At 45.9% G+C, this 17,768-nt stretch overlaps 2 protein-coding genes and 2 non-coding genes across 4 annotated transcripts in view; 2 read left to right on the forward strand and 2 right to left on the reverse strand.

The window, feature by feature from the left end:
* lpgat1 (lysophosphatidylglycerol acyltransferase 1) overlaps window positions 1-11,817 on the reverse strand; it is a gene marked incomplete at its 5' end in the record, with an annotated part of 37,959 nt that extends 26,142 nt beyond the window's left edge. Inside the window, 1 exon segment of the mRNA XM_007905014.2 lies at window positions 11,553-11,817. Within this exon segment, the coding sequence (XP_007903205.1) occupies window positions 11,553-11,790 (238 nt within the window).
* On the reverse strand, window positions 5,818-5,890 carry trnaa-ugc. Its single transcript has one exon. It is a non-coding gene; the product is annotated as a tRNA-Ala (tRNA).
* On the forward strand, window positions 7,899-7,970 carry trnat-ugu. Its single transcript has one exon. It is a non-coding gene; the product is annotated as a tRNA-Thr (tRNA).
* Window positions 11,818-11,979: 162 nt separating the features above from the next.
* LOC121848052 (integrator complex subunit 7-like) overlaps window positions 11,980-17,768 on the forward strand; it is a 6,052-nt gene continuing 263 nt past the window's right edge. The window contains exons 1-4 of the mRNA XM_042333176.1: window positions 11,980-12,261; window positions 15,645-15,782; window positions 16,429-16,635; window positions 17,201-17,395. Coding sequence (XP_042189110.1) covers window positions 11,980-12,261; window positions 15,645-15,782; window positions 16,429-16,635; window positions 17,201-17,395 — 822 coding nt within the window. The remainder of the gene's footprint in view (window positions 12,262-15,644; window positions 15,783-16,428; window positions 16,636-17,200; window positions 17,396-17,768) is intronic.

Below are 17,768 nucleotides of genomic sequence, written 5' to 3' on the forward strand. Positions count from 1 at the left end.
GCTATATCAAATGCAAGGATTATTATTATTATTAATTATTATTATTATTATAAGTCCTATTATTTAAGTGAAGGTCTCTCACTGTTGCCCTATGCCTCCACACTTCCTCCTGTAGCTGCCAGTCATGAAGGCGAAATCTCCATTAAAAGGCGAACAGATCGGAGCTAGATATTTTTTTTCCAACCAAAAAAAACCCAACCCAATTGGAAGGGAAAGGTTTCGCCTGCTGACACTCTGTGACTGACTGATAAGAAAGTGACTGGCCACAAAGGTTGCCTCCCTCTCTCATGCTCCTTAAGTAGAGAAAGAGGTAACCAAGTCAGAGAAGCACAACAAAGAGAGAAAAAAAACTCCCAACGTTCAACACGCAGGAAAACAAAACACTTTCAGGAACACAAAACGGAACTACCCCCCACCAAAAAAATGTGACAGAACTATTCTCTGGTTATGGAGGGAGGAGGGTTAAAATACAACAGCCAGAGCTGTTGGTTCTGCTCACTATCGGATGGCCCCTTGCTAGAAATTGCATTAGTGTGGGTGTTGCCCGAGTGCAAGGTTAGGCTCAGTTGTGATCTCTTTCCTCCCTCCCCACCCAAAACCCATTCAAATAGCCAGCAAATAGTCATTCAAATAGTCACAACGTGGGACGACGCAGGATTAGCTACTTAAGTAAGGCATCAGAGGCCAGCTGCCATCTATGGGAACTGTGACCAAGCCAGGGGATGGGGAAAGGGGTAGATGAGGGAGAAATAAATCAGAGCAAAGCCAAAGCCCTAAGGGTTTGGATGGTCCTTGCTGCACAATCAAGGGGAACCTTGCTAGACAGTGCTCTCAACTGCAACTATAATAATAATCCTGGCATTTGATACAGCGCCTTATCAAGTCTTCGAGACGTCTCAAAGCGCTTCACAGAATGTACTGTAAAGTGAAGTGACTGTATATTTTGTGGGCGAAACGCGGCAACCAATTGCGCACAGCAGCGTCCCCACAAACAGTATTGGAATGAGTGACCAAACTAATTTTTATTTATGTTGTAGGAATGCAGGTCCAGCAGTAACCCAGCGCAGGGTTCGCAAGCCTTGGTTCTTGCCGACCTGTACCCAATACTCTCCGGAATTAGGTGAGTAGGGTGCGTCCCTCCGGGGAGAGAGTGCGCATTCCATTCCAGACACCGGGAAATTTCCACGTGAAGATGGCATACATATCTGGAACTCTGTCTGATTTGGAGCAGGGTGATGGGTTTCCGAATGTGTCATAGACATCCGGCTAACCCAACAAATAATTTCTGTTCCCCCACTTTCCACATCCATCATGCAGCCAAGAGGCAGGTGGGTGACCAGATCTTTGTATTCCACCACTGCCACTCTTGAGTCAACAGCTTAAGAGATGTGCGAGACCAACCATTTACATTCAGCCACTCCACGTTTAAGGGGTTGGCAAGAACAAGTGAAAGCGTCTGCTCGAATGCCCGATATCTGGTGTGTGCCAGTCCTGAAATCCCTCGTCCATCATTAACATTTGGATCAGTGACCATCGACAATGAAACGTGTCACATATAACCAACATATTGAAACTAAAATCCGCATTCTCCTGAGACATTCTTGTCACAGATCATTTGGCAAAGGAATCAATCTCGTGAGAATCTACAGCGGTACCTTATGTGATCATACAGGATGTGTAACGTATTGGTTAGAGCACTCACAAACAAAAGGACCCGGGGGTTCAATTCTCAGGCAGGGACGAAACCTAATGCAAGTTTCCTTACTCTAGACACCTCTGTTTACCTCGCAGTCAGTAGGAACCCGGTTGTTAGTAGATTGGCAGATTGCTTTTCCGGGCGTAATAATCCTTTCAAAAAAAATTAAAACTTGTTCCCTCGATCCACGGCTGTGTGTGGGACACTGCAGTGCACAATTGGCTTTCACTTTATAGTATATTCTGTGAAGCGCTTTGAGACGTCTCAATGGCGTGATAAGGCACTGTATCAAACGCAAGGATTATTACTATTATTATCATCCACAAAATAAGTCAAAAACTCTAACTGATCCTTTTTGTGCCAAGGTTTAATAACCTCTTGGCTATTGGTTATTAACCCCCCTGTCCGCTTGTAGGGCACTGCTGAGCGCAAATTGGCCGCCGACAAAATACACAGTCACCGCATTTTACAGTAAATCCTGTGAAGCACTTTGAATTGTCGGGAGGCCCCGAGAAGTGCAACATCAAACAACAATAACATAAATATGATTTGGAGAATCGCACATTTTGTTTTTGAGTTCATCGTAAAAGTGCATTCAACGTAGTGCTGGCAGCGGAGCAGCAAAAAAAAATCCTAAGTATCTGAGAACTAATTCAGGACATCTGATCATCCCAGCACATATCTGGCAATTTTCCAGTTTGTAACGCATTCACACATTATCAGCATTTACAGTAAGAAACACAACCACCTTTTCTACTCGGGAGAAAATTTGTTCCCTAATGCTTTGATTACCATAGCTTTTCCAACAACAATGTCGCATTGAAATGAACTTGCTGTCCACTTTACTTCGCCAAAATTAAATTTGTGCAAGTGCTGGGAACGGAAGTTACGTATCCTCATCTCACCACCAGGTAACATAACCTACACGTGTCAACACTTTCTGGATGACTTAGTTCAATGTCAGAGAACCTTCTACTTTGATCAGATTGGTCAGGAGCAAGAACAGAAAACCCGACTCGGGTTCCCAACACTTGCACAAATTTAACTGACGTGAAGTTACGGGGGCCAGACCGGCTCGGCCGGTCGCATTCACGCCTCCGAGTCAACAGGTTGTCGATTCAAGGCCCACGTCGGGAACTTTGAACTCGTATAGTCAAGACGAGACTTCTGGCTGGGTTTTGAGCCGCATAAATCTCTCTGCCGAGGCCCGGCCCATCAGCAGGTTCATTTCCTTTTGCCTGGATACCTAACACTCCAGCCCAGTGCTTAACGGTGCACCACACTGTCGGAGATGTCCTCCTCAGGATCAGACGTTAAATCGAGATGCTGACTGCCCCTGTGTTAAAGTGCTGACTTAAAGATCCCATGGCACAACACCAAAAGAGAAGGCTCGCGCACCAATAGTGTCACGGAGAGGGCGGGGGTCGTGCAGCGAGTCCAAATTAGCTGTGTGGAGAAGACATAATCAGGTAGATTCAATCTATTATGCCGGTGGCCTTCAGCATGTCATTTGCTATGGAAAATTTCAATAACTATAACAACAATAATCACTACAATTTGATATAGCACCTTATTACTTCAGTTGTTGACCACATTTTTTTTTGAGGGATTATTACCGCTGGAAAGTGATCCGCCAATCAACTAACAACCGGGTTCCTACTTACTGCTAGTTAAACAGAGACGCGTGGAGTAAGGAAACTTGCCTAAGGTTTTGTCCTGCCCGGGAATTGAACCTGGGTCCTCTCGCTTGCGAGGCGAGTGCTCGAACCAATACGCTACAAGACTGCACAAAATAACTTAGTCATGAAACTAGAGTTAAACTACATTTCTACAAAGGCGGAGAGCAGCATCTGAGTTGCTCCAACAGACATCAGCAACACCCACAACAACAAGATTACACGTGTATAGCGCCTTTCACGTCGGGAGGACGTCCCAAAGCTCTGGACAGAGTACAGCATTTCAAACCTGAGTTGGGGTCAGGGGGGGAGAAGGGAGGGGAGGGAAAGGGGGGGTGACCGTTGGCATGGTCAAAGAGGGTTTTGAGGTGGGACTTGAAGGAGGCTGAAGAGGGGGCGATGGGGAACTGGATCTTGAACTGGATCCTCTGAAGGATAGGGAGGCAGTGGAGTCGGGCGAGAGTGGGGGAGATGGGGTCACGGAGTTTGGTGCGGGAGAGGACACGGGCTGCAGAGCTCTGGATTATCTGCAGCCTGTGGAGGGAGGAGTTGGGAAGGCCGACAAGAGTTTCAGCGGAGGTAGTGGCGGGAGTCTGGCGAGGTCATAAATCGGGCCGCTCGAGGTGTGCACAGTCTTTTGTCTGGAGATTCTTTTGAACACAACTGGAAATTCCCTAATCAACAACAACTTGGATTTAAATAGCGCTCCACATGCAGAGTAGCAACCCACAGCGCTTTGTTTATTGGACAGGATAGCCCCAGACACTCACTGTCTGAGATCAATCGCAAAGAACAATTACTTGGACTAAGTAACTGGAGAGATGCTAACGCCTTACAGAGCCATACTCCAGCGATGGGAGCTGCCTTTAGGTTGGAAAAAGGCTCGCTAAGGAATTTAGTGGGCAAAGTCTCTCTCTTCACCCCACCCACCTTCGAATTTGAGTCCAGAAATGCGTAGAGGTCCAAAAAAAAATTAATTGGTGGCTTTTTTAAATACATATACATTTAAATAACTAAGAAAATGTAATTCCAGCATCAAATTAAGGTCAACCTACAGGAGGGATTCATCTCTTTTTTCTCATCCCTAAAGAGAGAGTGGTTACCCCTTCTAGATATAACAACAATAATACTGACATTTTGATACAGCGCCTTATCGCGTAGTTGAGACGTCTCAAAGCGCTTCACAGGATATACCGTAAAGTGGACTGATTGATATTTTGTGGGCGAAACGCGGCAGCCAATGGTGCACCGCAGCGTCCCACAAACAAGTCGGGGATTGAGTGACCACATTCTTTTTGAGGGATTATTACCCCCAGAAAGCGATCCGCCAATCAACTAACAACGTGTGTGCGGAGTAAGGAAACTTGCCGAAGGTTTTGCCCTGAGCCCGGACCCGCCCGGGAATCGAACCTGGGTCCTCTCGCTTGTGAGGCAAGTGCCCTAACCACTATCCTGGGGGACTCAACACCAACAACTTGCATTTAATAATATTGAATAATAATGCTTAATAATATAATAATCCCTCCAAATATAATAATAATTCAGTCACTCAATCCACGACTGTTTGTGGGGACGCTGCTGTGCGCAATCGGCTGCTGCGTTTCACCCACAAATATACAGTTAATTCACTTTACAGTATACTCCGTGAAGAGCTTTGAGACGTCTCAGAAGACGTGATCAGGCGCTATAGCAAATACAAGGATTATTATAATAAGTTGTAATTGAGAGTACAGTCACTCCACTTTACAATATATCCTTTGGGTTGTCTTCCTGATGTGAAAGCCACTGTACCCCATGTAAGAATTATTATTATTATTAGAAATGAACACAAACACCAGACTTTAAAACATGGCCTTTATTTTCATAAGTGTTAGGCAAATGTTTATCATCTGTTTGTTACAGTAATGCATTTCACACCCAAACATCATTGTGTTATTTACAATACTACTAACAACTTGATCACTCAATCCACGGCTGTCTGTGGGGACGCTGCTGTGCGCAATTGGCTGCCGCGTTTCGCCCACAAAAATATACAGTCAATTCACTTTACAGCATATTCCGTGAAGCGCTTCGAGACGCCTCAAAGTCGTGATAAGGCGCAATATCCAATGCAAGGATTATAATTAATGTATTATTATTTACATAGTGCCCTTCACACAGGGCAGTGTCTCTGATCCCCAAACCGTGGTGGAGCCTGACACCAATAATAATCCTTGCTTTTGATATAGCGCTTTTCACGCCTTCGAGACGTCTCAAAGCGCTTCACAGAATAGACTGTAAAGTGAATTGACTGTATATTTGTGGGTGAAACGCGGCAGCCAATTGTGCACAGCAGCGTCCCCACAAACAGCCGCGGATTGGTTGTGACCAATTTATTATTATTGTTTTTTTTTTCTTGAGGGATTATTATCAGACGTGTGGAGTAAGGAAACTTGCCCAAGGTTTCGCTCCCTGCCGGGAATCGAACCCAGGTCTCTCGCTTGCAAGGCGAGTGCTCTAACCGCTGAGCTACAGGAGTCCTAGCTGGGGCGGGAGGATGTTTTGAAACTTGCTCAAGTGTTTTTTTTTTGAAGGATGGCACCTCCAACACCAAAACATTCCCCCCCAGTGTTGCGCTGGGATCAGATGTCCAAAGCCCTTCCTGGGGCCCTGAAGCTGGCGGGTTCTGCCGATTGGGCCTCACTTGATCCCGAACATTGTACGGAGAACAGCAGGGGATAGGAACTTCATGGGGGGGGAACACACGTCAGGAAAATGAGAGGTTATGCCTGGCCAAGCAGATATTTTACACTTTTTTTTAAAAAGAAATAAAAAATCCCATTCATTCATCACCCGTGTTAAATGGGATCCCTGTAGCTGTTTGGGAATCTCTGCCCCAAGACCCAGTTGGATTATGAGTTGCTTTAAACCGGTCACCAAAATTGCCACAGATTTACTTCCATTTAATCCCAGCAGATATCCCATTCGATCCCACCACAGGTCAGCAAGGTGCAGCTGGCCGTGCTCTGCTCATGTGGCGCTTCTCTCACTCCTGTCCAGCTGCAGACATGTCATGTCCTCTGACAAGTCGCTCGGCGGAAAAGGAATACGTACGCACTCGTGTTTAAAAGTCAGACCAGAGAGGGGGCAAGGTGACCCCAAGCGCGGTCAAAAAGGAAGGTCTTTAGGCGTGATTTGAAGTTGGGGAATGAGGGGGCAAGGAGGAGAGATTGAGGGAGACAGTTCCAGAGTTTCTGCGCATAGTGACTGAAGGCACGGCCACTGATGGTGGAGCAGAGGGCACAGGGTACAAACAGGAGACTGAAGCCAGCCGAGCAGAGGCAGAAGGTGGTGGAGTGGGGAGTAAGCAGGTCGGAGAGGTAGGGAGGTACGAGGGATTTAAGCGTTTTGAAAACGAGCGAGAGGATCTAGAAATCTATCCATTCGGTGATTGAGAGCCAGTGGAGCCTGGCGAGGGCTGGTGAGACGGGGGTACGGAGTGAATTTCCGGGCAGCGGAGTTTTGAATTAATTGGATTTTGTGTATGATGAAGCTGGGGAGACCAGCGAGGAGAGCGATGGAATAGTCCAGCCGGGAAGTGACAAAGGCGTGGATGGAGGTGGAAAAAAGTGGATCCTGGTCAGGGATCGGATGTGGGGAAGAAAGGAAAGCTAGGGATCGAACCAGACGTCTGATGCTCACAGGTTCGGAGAGTCTGAGGGAGAGCCCGGGGAGGGTGAGGAGTTCAGACCCCCACGAGAGACGATGTTGACGGGAGCCAAAGAGTATGGCTTCCGTTTTGCCAACATTCAGCTGCAGGAGATTTGTGCTGATCCAGGCCTTGATGCCCGTCAAACAAGCCGACAGCATATCAGTGGCTGGGAGTCGCAGCTGGAGGAGGAGTAGATTTGTGTGTCGTCCGCGTACATGTAGAAGTTGACCCCGTGTCTGTGGATGACATCACCCAGAGGGAGCGTATAAATGAGGAAAAGAAGTGGGGGGTGGTGGGGGGGTGCAAGGATGGAGCCCTGGGCTACCCCGCAGGTGACCAGGCGGGGACGAGAGGCAAAACCATTGGCCGAGATGGTTAAGTCAGACTCGAACCATGCGAGTGCGGTCCCACTGAGGTGGAGGAGGATGGAGTGGTCGACTGTGTCGAACCCGGCATATCAACAATGACCACTTGGGCAAGAAACTACCCGTCTTTAAATCGCACCTGACGACCTACCTCTGGGTCCAGGGCTACGGTCAACTCCCCCTCCCCTTTACGTGCCATCCACCTGCGACACTGGGCAGCGCTCAGAGACGCCATTCCTGGATACGCACGGGGCTGGCAATGTATACCTCAGCCTTTACTCACACACAAACCCTGTCCGAGCCCCATGTGTCAACAAATGGGTCAACAAAACAACTTTCACATCTGAACAGTCTGAAGAGTGTTCGTGCAACTTCCTCATCGGACACCAAAGATGTGCAACTCTCTATAAAGTGTGTGTGTGTGTGTGTGTGTGTGTTCTACGTGTGTTGTGTTGTACGTGTGTTTGTGGAGTCCTGTAGCTCAGTGGTTAGAGCACTCGCTTTGTAAGCGAGAGACCTGAGTTCAATTCCAAGCAGGGCGAAACCTTGGGCAAGTTTCCTTACTCCACACGCCTAATAATAATCCCTCCAAAACTAAAAACAATAATTAAATTGGTCATTTTCAATCTACGACTGTTTGTGGGACATTGCTGTGCGCAATTGGCTGCCGCGTTCGCCCACAAATATACAGTCAATTCACTTTACAGTGTGTTCTGTGAAGCGCTTTGGGACGTCCTCCCGACGTGAAAAGCGCTATATCAAATGCAAGGATTATTATTATTATTACGTGTGTGTTTTTTTAAAAAAACAAGGTAAAAAGTTTCCTCTTTTTAAAAACAAATAATAATCCGGTGCTGATCTGACTGGGGGAGATCGTTTGATTATGCGTTTGATGTGCTGCCAACAAGCTTTGAGTTCCGATCTGGTGATTTGCTTTAAGAGACTTTCGCTCGTTGGGTGGCGAGAGGCTGAGGGAGGCCCGAGGCGGGGAGGGGGGAGAAAGAGACTAGACTCACTGCTACTGAGGGAGGTAAGCAGTGGGTCGGTCTGTGATCAGGACCTTTCAGGTTAGAATGGCTGTGTGCCATGTGGCACTCCTTCCTCAGAGCCAAGACAACGGCCAGCCCCGACAAGGCTTTCCGCTGGCAGGAAGCCAACCTCCCGAGAATTCTTCACTGTATTAACCAAAAGAATACCGGAAAGAGAATTTCACTCCCAATTTTTAGCACTGAGTGAATACATCTTACCAACTCCCACCCCTCTGCCCCCATTTGAGTAATAATAATTCCTTCAAAAAATAATAATAATAATTTGGTCACTTCAATCCACGACTGTTTGTGGGGACGCTGCTGTGCGCAATTGGCTGCCGCGTTTCACCCACAAGATATACAGTCAATTCATTTTACAGTCTATTCTGTGAAGCACTTTGAGACGTCTCGAATACGTCATCAGGCGCTGTATCAAGTGCAAGGATTATTATTGATTCTAGTCAAGTACTTTAATTTGCTTGTTTTTCCCAATATAATAATAAACAAACCTTTCATTGAGCATCAACATAGCAACAGAGTTAATGTCGAATGTAGCAGTTACCCCAACATGATCACTTGCTGAATTAAACTCTCTCGGAGCTTACAATAGACTATTGTGAATCTGTGGTTTGCCCGTTGGAAGCCAAATTGGTGCAGTTCTTCCTATGCTCTCAGCAATCACCATGGCAAGGTTCACAAAATGATTTGGGGCGCCAACCTCATCTCGGAGCCAGAAATTTGTGGGTTGAAAGTCACACAACACGACTTCAGCTCAGAGATCACACTGATGGTTAAACTGACTGCAATGCTAGGAAAACACTGTAAGGATTTTTTTGGGGGTCAGACTCTGCCACTGTCACGCACTGCGGTACGCTAGTCAGCATGAAGGGCGCTATATAAATGCAAGCAGTAGTTGTTGTTTTCAAGGGGAGATGTTAAACTGAGGTCCGATCTGCCTCATTCCAGGCATGTTAAAGATCTCGCTGCACTCTTTTAAAAAGAGAAGGGACTTCCCCCTGGTGATCTTTTCCTGAGTTTTGTTCCCACAAATGGTGTCATGTTTACCCATTTTTGAGATTTTGCAACCTGATAAGGCGCTCTAAAATTGCAATTTTTCCTTTCATGTTCAACAATTCTAGTGAAGAAGTAAAACATATCTGTTGAGAAAGTTACAGACTAGTACGAGTTAGAACTGTCACAACTGCTGTTTCTGCTATTAACGCACAATTAAAGATGATGAATCCAAGAACAATTTTGCTTCAATTTCGTATTAATGAAGCAGTTCTCTGCATTTGCAATACAAAAATGAAATCTGTACCTTGATCTTCTCACCCTGAATTTAAAGCGTTGGCAGTACTGTTCCACTAGCACCCGACTGTACCATGTGGCAATCAATCATGTGTGAGCCAAGGCAATGAGGGCCTCTCGCAGGAAACACAGGCAAGATTAGGAATTCACTTGGGAAATTAATAAACTATCATCCCAATGCTCCATTGGCAATGGAGTAGATCATAACACTTCAACATCTCCAAACAAACAGCTTAATGTTTAAGGAAGGACGCGATTAATCGCTCACCTTCTCCTGATGTCCCAGCTCTAATGTCTGCCTCTTCTGACTCTGGTTTAAGGTTCGCTCCCCTCTCCCGCTGCTCCACTATCGCCTTGTCCTCTGAAACCCTCTTCCAAAACCACTTTGCTTCTCTACATCTCTCGCTACTTTCAACAAATCTCAACAAGATCCATGCCTTCAGCCATTCCTCTCTTCAACCTCCAAGATCCTCCCATCCATGGCTCCTTGTTCAGTGTTCCCATTGCTAAGTGCCATGGCGCACTCTTTATTAATAACAATCCTTGCATTTGATATAGCGCCTTATCACAAGATTGAAACACATTGGCTGTGTATTTAATATAACTATAATAATTTGTTCACTCAATCCACGACTGTTTGTGGGGACGCTGCTGTGCGCAATTGGCTGCCGCGTTTCGCCCACAAAAGACAGTCACTCCACTTTACAGTATATTCTGTGAAGCGCTTTGAGACGTCTCGACGACGTGATAAGGCGCTGTATCAAATACAAGGATTATTATCATTATTACTACATAGGATTATTAAATACTAGTTATTTGAAGTGATTGTCTTGGCGGTTGTGATTTCTTTACGGGTGTTGTGGCAACCGTTCCCCACCATTGGAAACGTCCTGTGGTTAAACCCCCTTGAAGCGTATCACAAGATGAAGAACAAAGGTTTGTACCTTTGAACCTCCTGTACAGTGAGTTACAGATCTCAATGACAGCATTTTAAGTAGATACCAAGTGAGGGCAATATATTTCTCCCGGACCAAAGTGGGGGCGGGGTGGAGGGAGGGAGGGAGCATCAGCCAAGACTTACAGTCACACTCTTCCTAGCAATTACCACAACAACAACAACTTGCATTTATATAGCGGCCTTCACGCCGGGTAGGGTCCCGGAGCGCTCGAAAGCATTGAATCACACAAAGATGTCACAGCTGCACCGGGGCACTGGGGTATATTTCACCGAAACTCAGAAAGAGGAAGCGACTACAATATCACACAGAACAAAAACGTACAGCTGTCTCCTCCAGAGCAGCTCCCACTGTCATACATTCCCTCCGGAATCACACAGGGAGGTGGGGGTGGGCGTGGGGGGGGGGGGGGACACTGCGGAGAAACAGGTTTTGCCCGAGACAGAACGGTTTCTGGCCAACTGTCTTCTCCAGGGATTTCTCTCGAGCCTTCCCGATCCGCACCCAACCACCGAAAGGAGTTAGGCAATAACAACCAGAATACATCACAAGCTTGGGAGCCAGTGACAGAGCAGCACTGAAGCAAGAGGCTACACTAAGTTCCTCACACCCCCACCCCTCCCACTCTGGCGATGCGGAGGGGGAAGGAAACAAAGGTTATAATCATTAGCTGTTTAACCGCACAAAGTACTTGTGAAACCACCCTCGCGCACAAAGGTCCACCGAACCTGAACTGTGTATCGAAAGGCTTGACCTCGACTGGATGCAGCAAGAGCAAAGCCAAAGTGTACCAAAGATCCGAAATGTCGAGTGCATTCCTCTCCGTCCTTACCTGTGTAGCCTGCTGTCCAGCCCCACGAAGATACCATCGCCAGCAGCCATCGAAACATCACTCCTTCCACGCTCCAGAACAGTTTTCTGTCAAATAACCTCAACGGTTGCAGGACGATGAGGTACAAAATGTAGGACGGAATCGCAACCAGGTTGTTGGCGACCATAAATATAAATCGGAGTGTCCCCTTCACCAATATCCAGCTGATGTTCGGTATGTCTTTTAACGTTAGTGCCATGCCTCTTCCTTCCTCTTCTGCCTGCGCCTGCCGGGGGAAACAAAGCGTTCAGTGTATTAAAGTGCAACAAATACGCGGCCACAGAGTAAACATTTGGCGTTTGGTGAATGTATCCAAGAAAGCATGCAGCGGGGTTAATGGCATCTCCCTTACGTTAAAAAGCCCCTAAAGTTAGTTCTCAGCTGAACGATGCTGACCGGAGATCGTGTTCAACTCAGTTTCAGAAGAAACGTGGCAGCCAACGGGAGACACACCACTAACACCAACATCGGGGAATATACAAAAATGGACGTCTTGTCCACCGGTGTGAGAAGAGACGCCACACCAAAGCTGTTTGACGCCTGGCGAACAGGCTCCGAAAGGAAGGAGTTGGGTCACACTGAAAGCAACAGCCTGCCCGCAACTGTGCAGATTACGCCATATAAAGGAGCCATCGATCAGGGATGCACTCAGCGCTTCCCCCTGAAGCCAGCAACACCCTTAATTATTTTGAGATGCTTGTGGTCAACTGAGTCACAAAAACCAGGAAGGCGCCTTGCCTATTCCCAAATCTATGTGGAGTTAGTCGATTCTCTGCCAGGATTGACTCTTGTTTTCTGCCCCACTCCCGTGACAATAAGCTGAAGAAGATGGGACCAGTGAGTGATGGAGCTGTTTACTCATATAAAAATGTCCATTGCACAGCTTAGGGCCTCCATCTCCTTAAATACATTTAAGCAGTTGCTTAACAGCGTGACTTTGAAACAGAACATTTTTTTTTGGCGGTTATTGCTCCAAGTGCCAACTCAAGCCAACGACATCACTGAAAAAGTAGGGAATCAGAGAAACTCTTGGAAAGAATAATGGTATAAAAGCGCTTTGAGACGTCTCGAAGACGCGATGAGGCGTCTTGGGACGTCCTCCCGACGTGAAAGGCGCTATACAAATGTAATCTTGTTGTCGTTGTTATATCCAATGCAAGGGGTTATTTTTATTTTAAAGGGAACGCACAAAGAGCAGGGAAATGGATTTAAGAGCAGCAGATACCTTCGGCAGGGCATGAGCCCAGCACAGACTCAACACACACACACACACACGCACTCACTCTACAAACTCCAATTCTATGACTCCGTAAAGCAAAATGGTACCCGTTTAAAACAATTCAAAGATCAGATTACTCTTCAATACAAAACCGGGAAAACTCAGCAGGTCAGGCAGCATCCACGGAGAAAGGAAAGTCAGTCAAAGTTTCGAGTCCGCGGCCCTCCGTCAGAACTGCCAATAATCTCCAGTGAGACCCGAAACGTTGACTCTGGCTTTCCTCTCTCCATAGATGCTGCCTGACCTGCTGAGTTTTCCCAGCGACTTCAGTTTTTTGTTTCAGATTTCCAGCCTCTGCAGTATTTTGCGTTCGGAAACTTTCAAATGTTCAACAGTCACAGAGCCTGACACGAAAGGTGTGGAATTACTAAAAAAATGGGGCGAGCAGCTGCCAAAGCCTGCAAACACGACGACAGCACCGAACACCACAAGGTTTTAAAATATGCCGATTTTTTTAAAAGAAAAACAATAATGTCAATACAACAACGCACTTCAGAATGAACTGGGCACCTGGGTCACAAAAACACCTCCCAAACATCGGCCTTAAGCACTGAACTTACTGAATAACTTGCACCTTTTACCACTTCAAACCCCACTGGCTTTAGCCCTGTCACACAGTGGATCGATTTCAAGATCCTCGCTCTTGTACTTAAATCCCTTCACCCCGCCCGGCTCCCCACTATCCCTCCAACCCACGCTCTCCCTACACCACTGCCCGCTGCCTCAGCTCCACTGGCTCCGGCCTCCTCCGTGCCCCCCCACCGGAACCTCTGACCCACCATCAGCTACGTCCCGAAGCTGTGGACCTCTCTCCCTTCGCCTTGCCCCCTCTCTCCCCATTTTTTTGGTCGGGCTTGAAGACCTTCCTCTTCGACCGTGCCTACTGTCACCTTCCCCCCCCCCCCCCCCGCCCCGGCCAGGCCTTGGCCACTGTTAAGCGCTCCGAGTCGATGTCGGGTGTGCTGGCCGCTGTATAAATGCAAGTTGTTGTTCTTTACGGGATTTACACTCATAATAGACTGGAGATTATTTGCAAAAACACTGCATCTTATACATGGAAACTGCACGACTGGTTAACATGAACCACCTGAATCCAATTCCTGGGCTGGTGCTGAACCTACCGGTCTCGGCAACCAAAGTGAATTCAAAACGCAATGTTCAACTATTTCTTTTTTGGGGGGGGGGGGGGGTGGGGGGAAACTTTGCTGGTGCAGTTCAGAAATAGTTTGGGATTATTTTTACTGAATTAAAAAAAAACCTGTTGCTCCTTCCACCCGCCCCTTCCCAAACCGATAAATGAAAAGAGGTGAATATTAATCCTCCATTCACTGTAATTGGCGTGTTCTTGGGAAAGCTATAATTATGAATCACTTCACAGCCCTGTACAAGAGAGAGAGAGAGAGAGCGAGAGGGGGGGAATCCCAACAAAAAAGTTTAGACTGGCAAGTTTAGATTAATCTTTCTTGACTCAGCCACCAGCTGCAATTATCAATTTTGCAGTGAATACAGAATATAGGCACAATCAGCACAAATGCACACACACACACACACCAGAAAAAATAAAACTTCCAAGGTCCATCCAGATTCAAGAATGTTCACTTTACAGTGTGTTCTGTTGAAGCGCTTTGGGACGTCCTCCCGACGTGAAAAGCAAATCTACATCAAATGTGAGGATTATTATTATTATTAATGTTGACTTGTGAAAATGAGTCTCAAACTGGGCGTTGTTTACTCCCTATCGCAGGTAATGAAGGCACTGGCAGAGCGAACACTGCTTTGTATTTCTCCTACTTCCTTTAATCGGTTTAACGAATATAAAAAAAAATCTCCCCCCTCCTCCTTCTCTCGGTGACTATTAGAATGGATTAAACACACGGTCAATGGAAAGCGAAGGGTTGGATTACATGGGCTGTTCCATCACTAGCCTTTGCCCATATAACACTATCCACTTTCATTTACGCATTGTAATCGGTTTTCTTTTATATACTGCTTGCAAGACATTTATTTTACTTGGAAGGTCCTGTATAACTCAAATCATTTCTTATTTATCTATCTAGCCCCTGGCAAAATAGCTATTGGTGTGTTTTTGCCATCTCTTTTTTGGCACCTAATGTTATCGTGTTTCAAAAATGCTAAAACAAGAGGGTAGCAATCAAATAGTTAGTTTCAAATTACGAGGAGACGTGTTTGTCTGAGAAACGCATCCAATTTCTCAGGCCAGTGAAACCTCCAACCTTCAAGGGGTTCTGCTGCAGGGTTTTCTTTTGACAAATGAATATTTTTTTTATTACTAAACTGGATTGTGTTTTGTCTTCAAGGCAGCCTTTGTTTTGTTATCCTTTTCCAAAATATGAGGGTGTTGTTCAAACATGATTATCTGATGAAAACTAATGTCATAATAATCTTTGCATTTGATACAGCGCTTTATCATGTCTTTGAGACGTCTCAAAGCGCTTCACAGAATATACTGTGAAGTGAATTGACTGCATATGTTGTCGGAGAAACCCAGCAGCCAATTGCGCACAGCAGCGTCTGTCCCACAAACATGGATTGAAGTGACCAAATTACATATTATTTTTAAAAGGGATTATCACCCCCGGGAAAAGAATAATAGCATACATTCTTTGTATCTTTAGGTCCTTCGTGAATTTCCCATTGCACAAGGGCACCAAAGATCATTGCTACTTGTCCTCCCTCAAATTACTTCAAAATGACTTCAGTTTCTTTTCATTTTATTTCTGCTTGAACCCAGAGTTCTTCTTCTTCCTCATCAGGTAGCACTGGCTACAGTCATTTTTGTAGCCAGTCAGAAAACATTGTCCTCCGAGGTCAAAAGTGTCATCAATCAACAATTGGAAAACGTAGCCAACAGTTGGACGGTTTACAAGATAGCAAGGCAGGCATCCAGAATGGTGAGGGGAGCCACACTTGACCCAGTGATGTTTTATGTAATGTTTTTCTGTACAGATTTTCCAGGAGGATCTTGATGAACTCAAATGGTTTCGGCAAAACCAAACGCACATGATATTCATTAACGTCCTTCGTGTTGTTTGTCCTGATGCGCGTGTCCTTTCCTTGCCGTGCAGTGCGTTCCGTTGCTAAATGTTCAGCTCTCTCTGATGAGACGTACTGCTTCTTGAGTTCTTGTTAGGAAGTTCCCTCGTTTCTCCTCACAAGGTTAATCTTGATTATTTACCGACATTCTCAGCCACACTGTCGCCTCTCACATCAGATGAAATGGTCACTTCCTTTCCATTGCTGAAGCCATCTTCAAAACAAAAGGGGTTTTCTCTTTTAACACCAAACATTTATTTCTTCCCCCTCAAAATTCTTAACTTTCTATAAAGCCCTGTTTTTCCCCACCAAGAATAGAATACTGCTCCCATGTCTGGTCTATTCCAGTTCAGGGTAGTGTAAATAATAGTCCTTGCATTTGAATAACCCTTGCATTTGATATAGTATCTTATCATGTCTTTGAGGCGTCTCAAAGCGCTTCACAGAATGTATGTACAGTGAATGGACTATATTTCATGATCTACCTGCTATGTGATACTCTAGGGAAACCACGACATGGCTGGGGAGCTTTACCATGGATTGCTGACACAGGTGGCCTCTGAGCATTTTTACTTCTGGCTCAACAGTCTGAAGGAATTCTCGAAAGCCGAGCAATGTCTGGCCGGACTGAAGGACAACGAGTCAAGTGCCGCACTGACCTCAATCGCTGAAGCTCTGAAGTACTACCAGCGAGGCATAGCCTCCCTGACTGTAAGTCACATTCAAAGTCGCAAAGTAAATAAGTAAGTAAATAAATAGTAATGTAGCAGACCCGCACTTTGCTTGGGTCTTGCGGGTTTTAATGGGCCCAGGATGGTCCAGCACATTTATTTGAAGGCAAGTGGCTGAATTCCTTTACTCCCGAAGCCAACTTTCCTTTATGGTCTCTAAATAGAATGCCACTGGGACCATTGCAGGATTGTATATGGTAAAGTGCTGTCAGATAGAGTCAGACACGTATTGAGTATGGCTTGGATATGTGATCTGTTCTTGAGTATGCCAAGCTCATAGAAGAGTAGAAGGAGTAATGCCTGTAGGATATTTGCATAAACCATGAACTCCCAAAGCTCCAGCTGTCTAGCTCTTTCATATCACCCAGTGCAGGTTATAATTTCAGATATGCTGAAACACCAAGCAAGTCCCCTCAATTTCCCATTCTCATTTAAGCATTGTTCATGACATAGGAGTTTGTCGTTCCTACAGTTTATAAACGTTATTATGGTATAGGTTTTTAAAAGCGTTGCAATCACTAGCTTTATTGGATGCTATTTTTCAGGCTGCCAGCACCCCTTCCAACCCCCTGACATTTCAATGTGAATTTGTCAAGTTGAGGATTGACGTGCTTTTGGCTTTCTCCCAACTGATCTGTACATGTAACAGCCTGAAGACCAGCCCCCCACCAGCCATCGCCACAGCTATTGCCATGGCATCCGGAAATGACTTGCAGAGATGTGGCCGAATTACTAATCAGGTAGGTCTGTGCTTACTCTTTGCCTGCGTCCGAACTGAGAGAGATCACTTGTAAGAGATCTTACCTGTGAGTAAGGCTGGGGGTTGTAAGGCTTCTACCCACTAACCAGATCAAAAAGGTGGAACATTAAATTACCATAATAATCTGGGTTCAATTTCCCAGCGGGACGAGGCAAAACCTTAGGCAAGTTTCCTTACTCTACACATGCACAAGCCTGTTTACCGAGCAGTAAGTAGGAACCCGTTTGTTAGTTGATTGGCAGATTGCTAATCCCTTAAAAAAATAATTGGTCACTTAATCCATGACTGTTTGTGGGACGTCGCTGTGTGCAATTGGTTGCTGAGTTTTACCCACAAAATACACAGTCCCTACA

Source organism: Callorhinchus milii, unplaced genomic scaffold (genome assembly GCF_018977255.1).
Source record: "Callorhinchus milii isolate IMCB2004 unplaced genomic scaffold, IMCB_Cmil_1.0 Scaffold3, whole genome shotgun sequence".
Lineage (NCBI taxonomy): Eukaryota > Metazoa > Chordata > Chondrichthyes > Chimaeriformes > Callorhinchidae > Callorhinchus > Callorhinchus milii.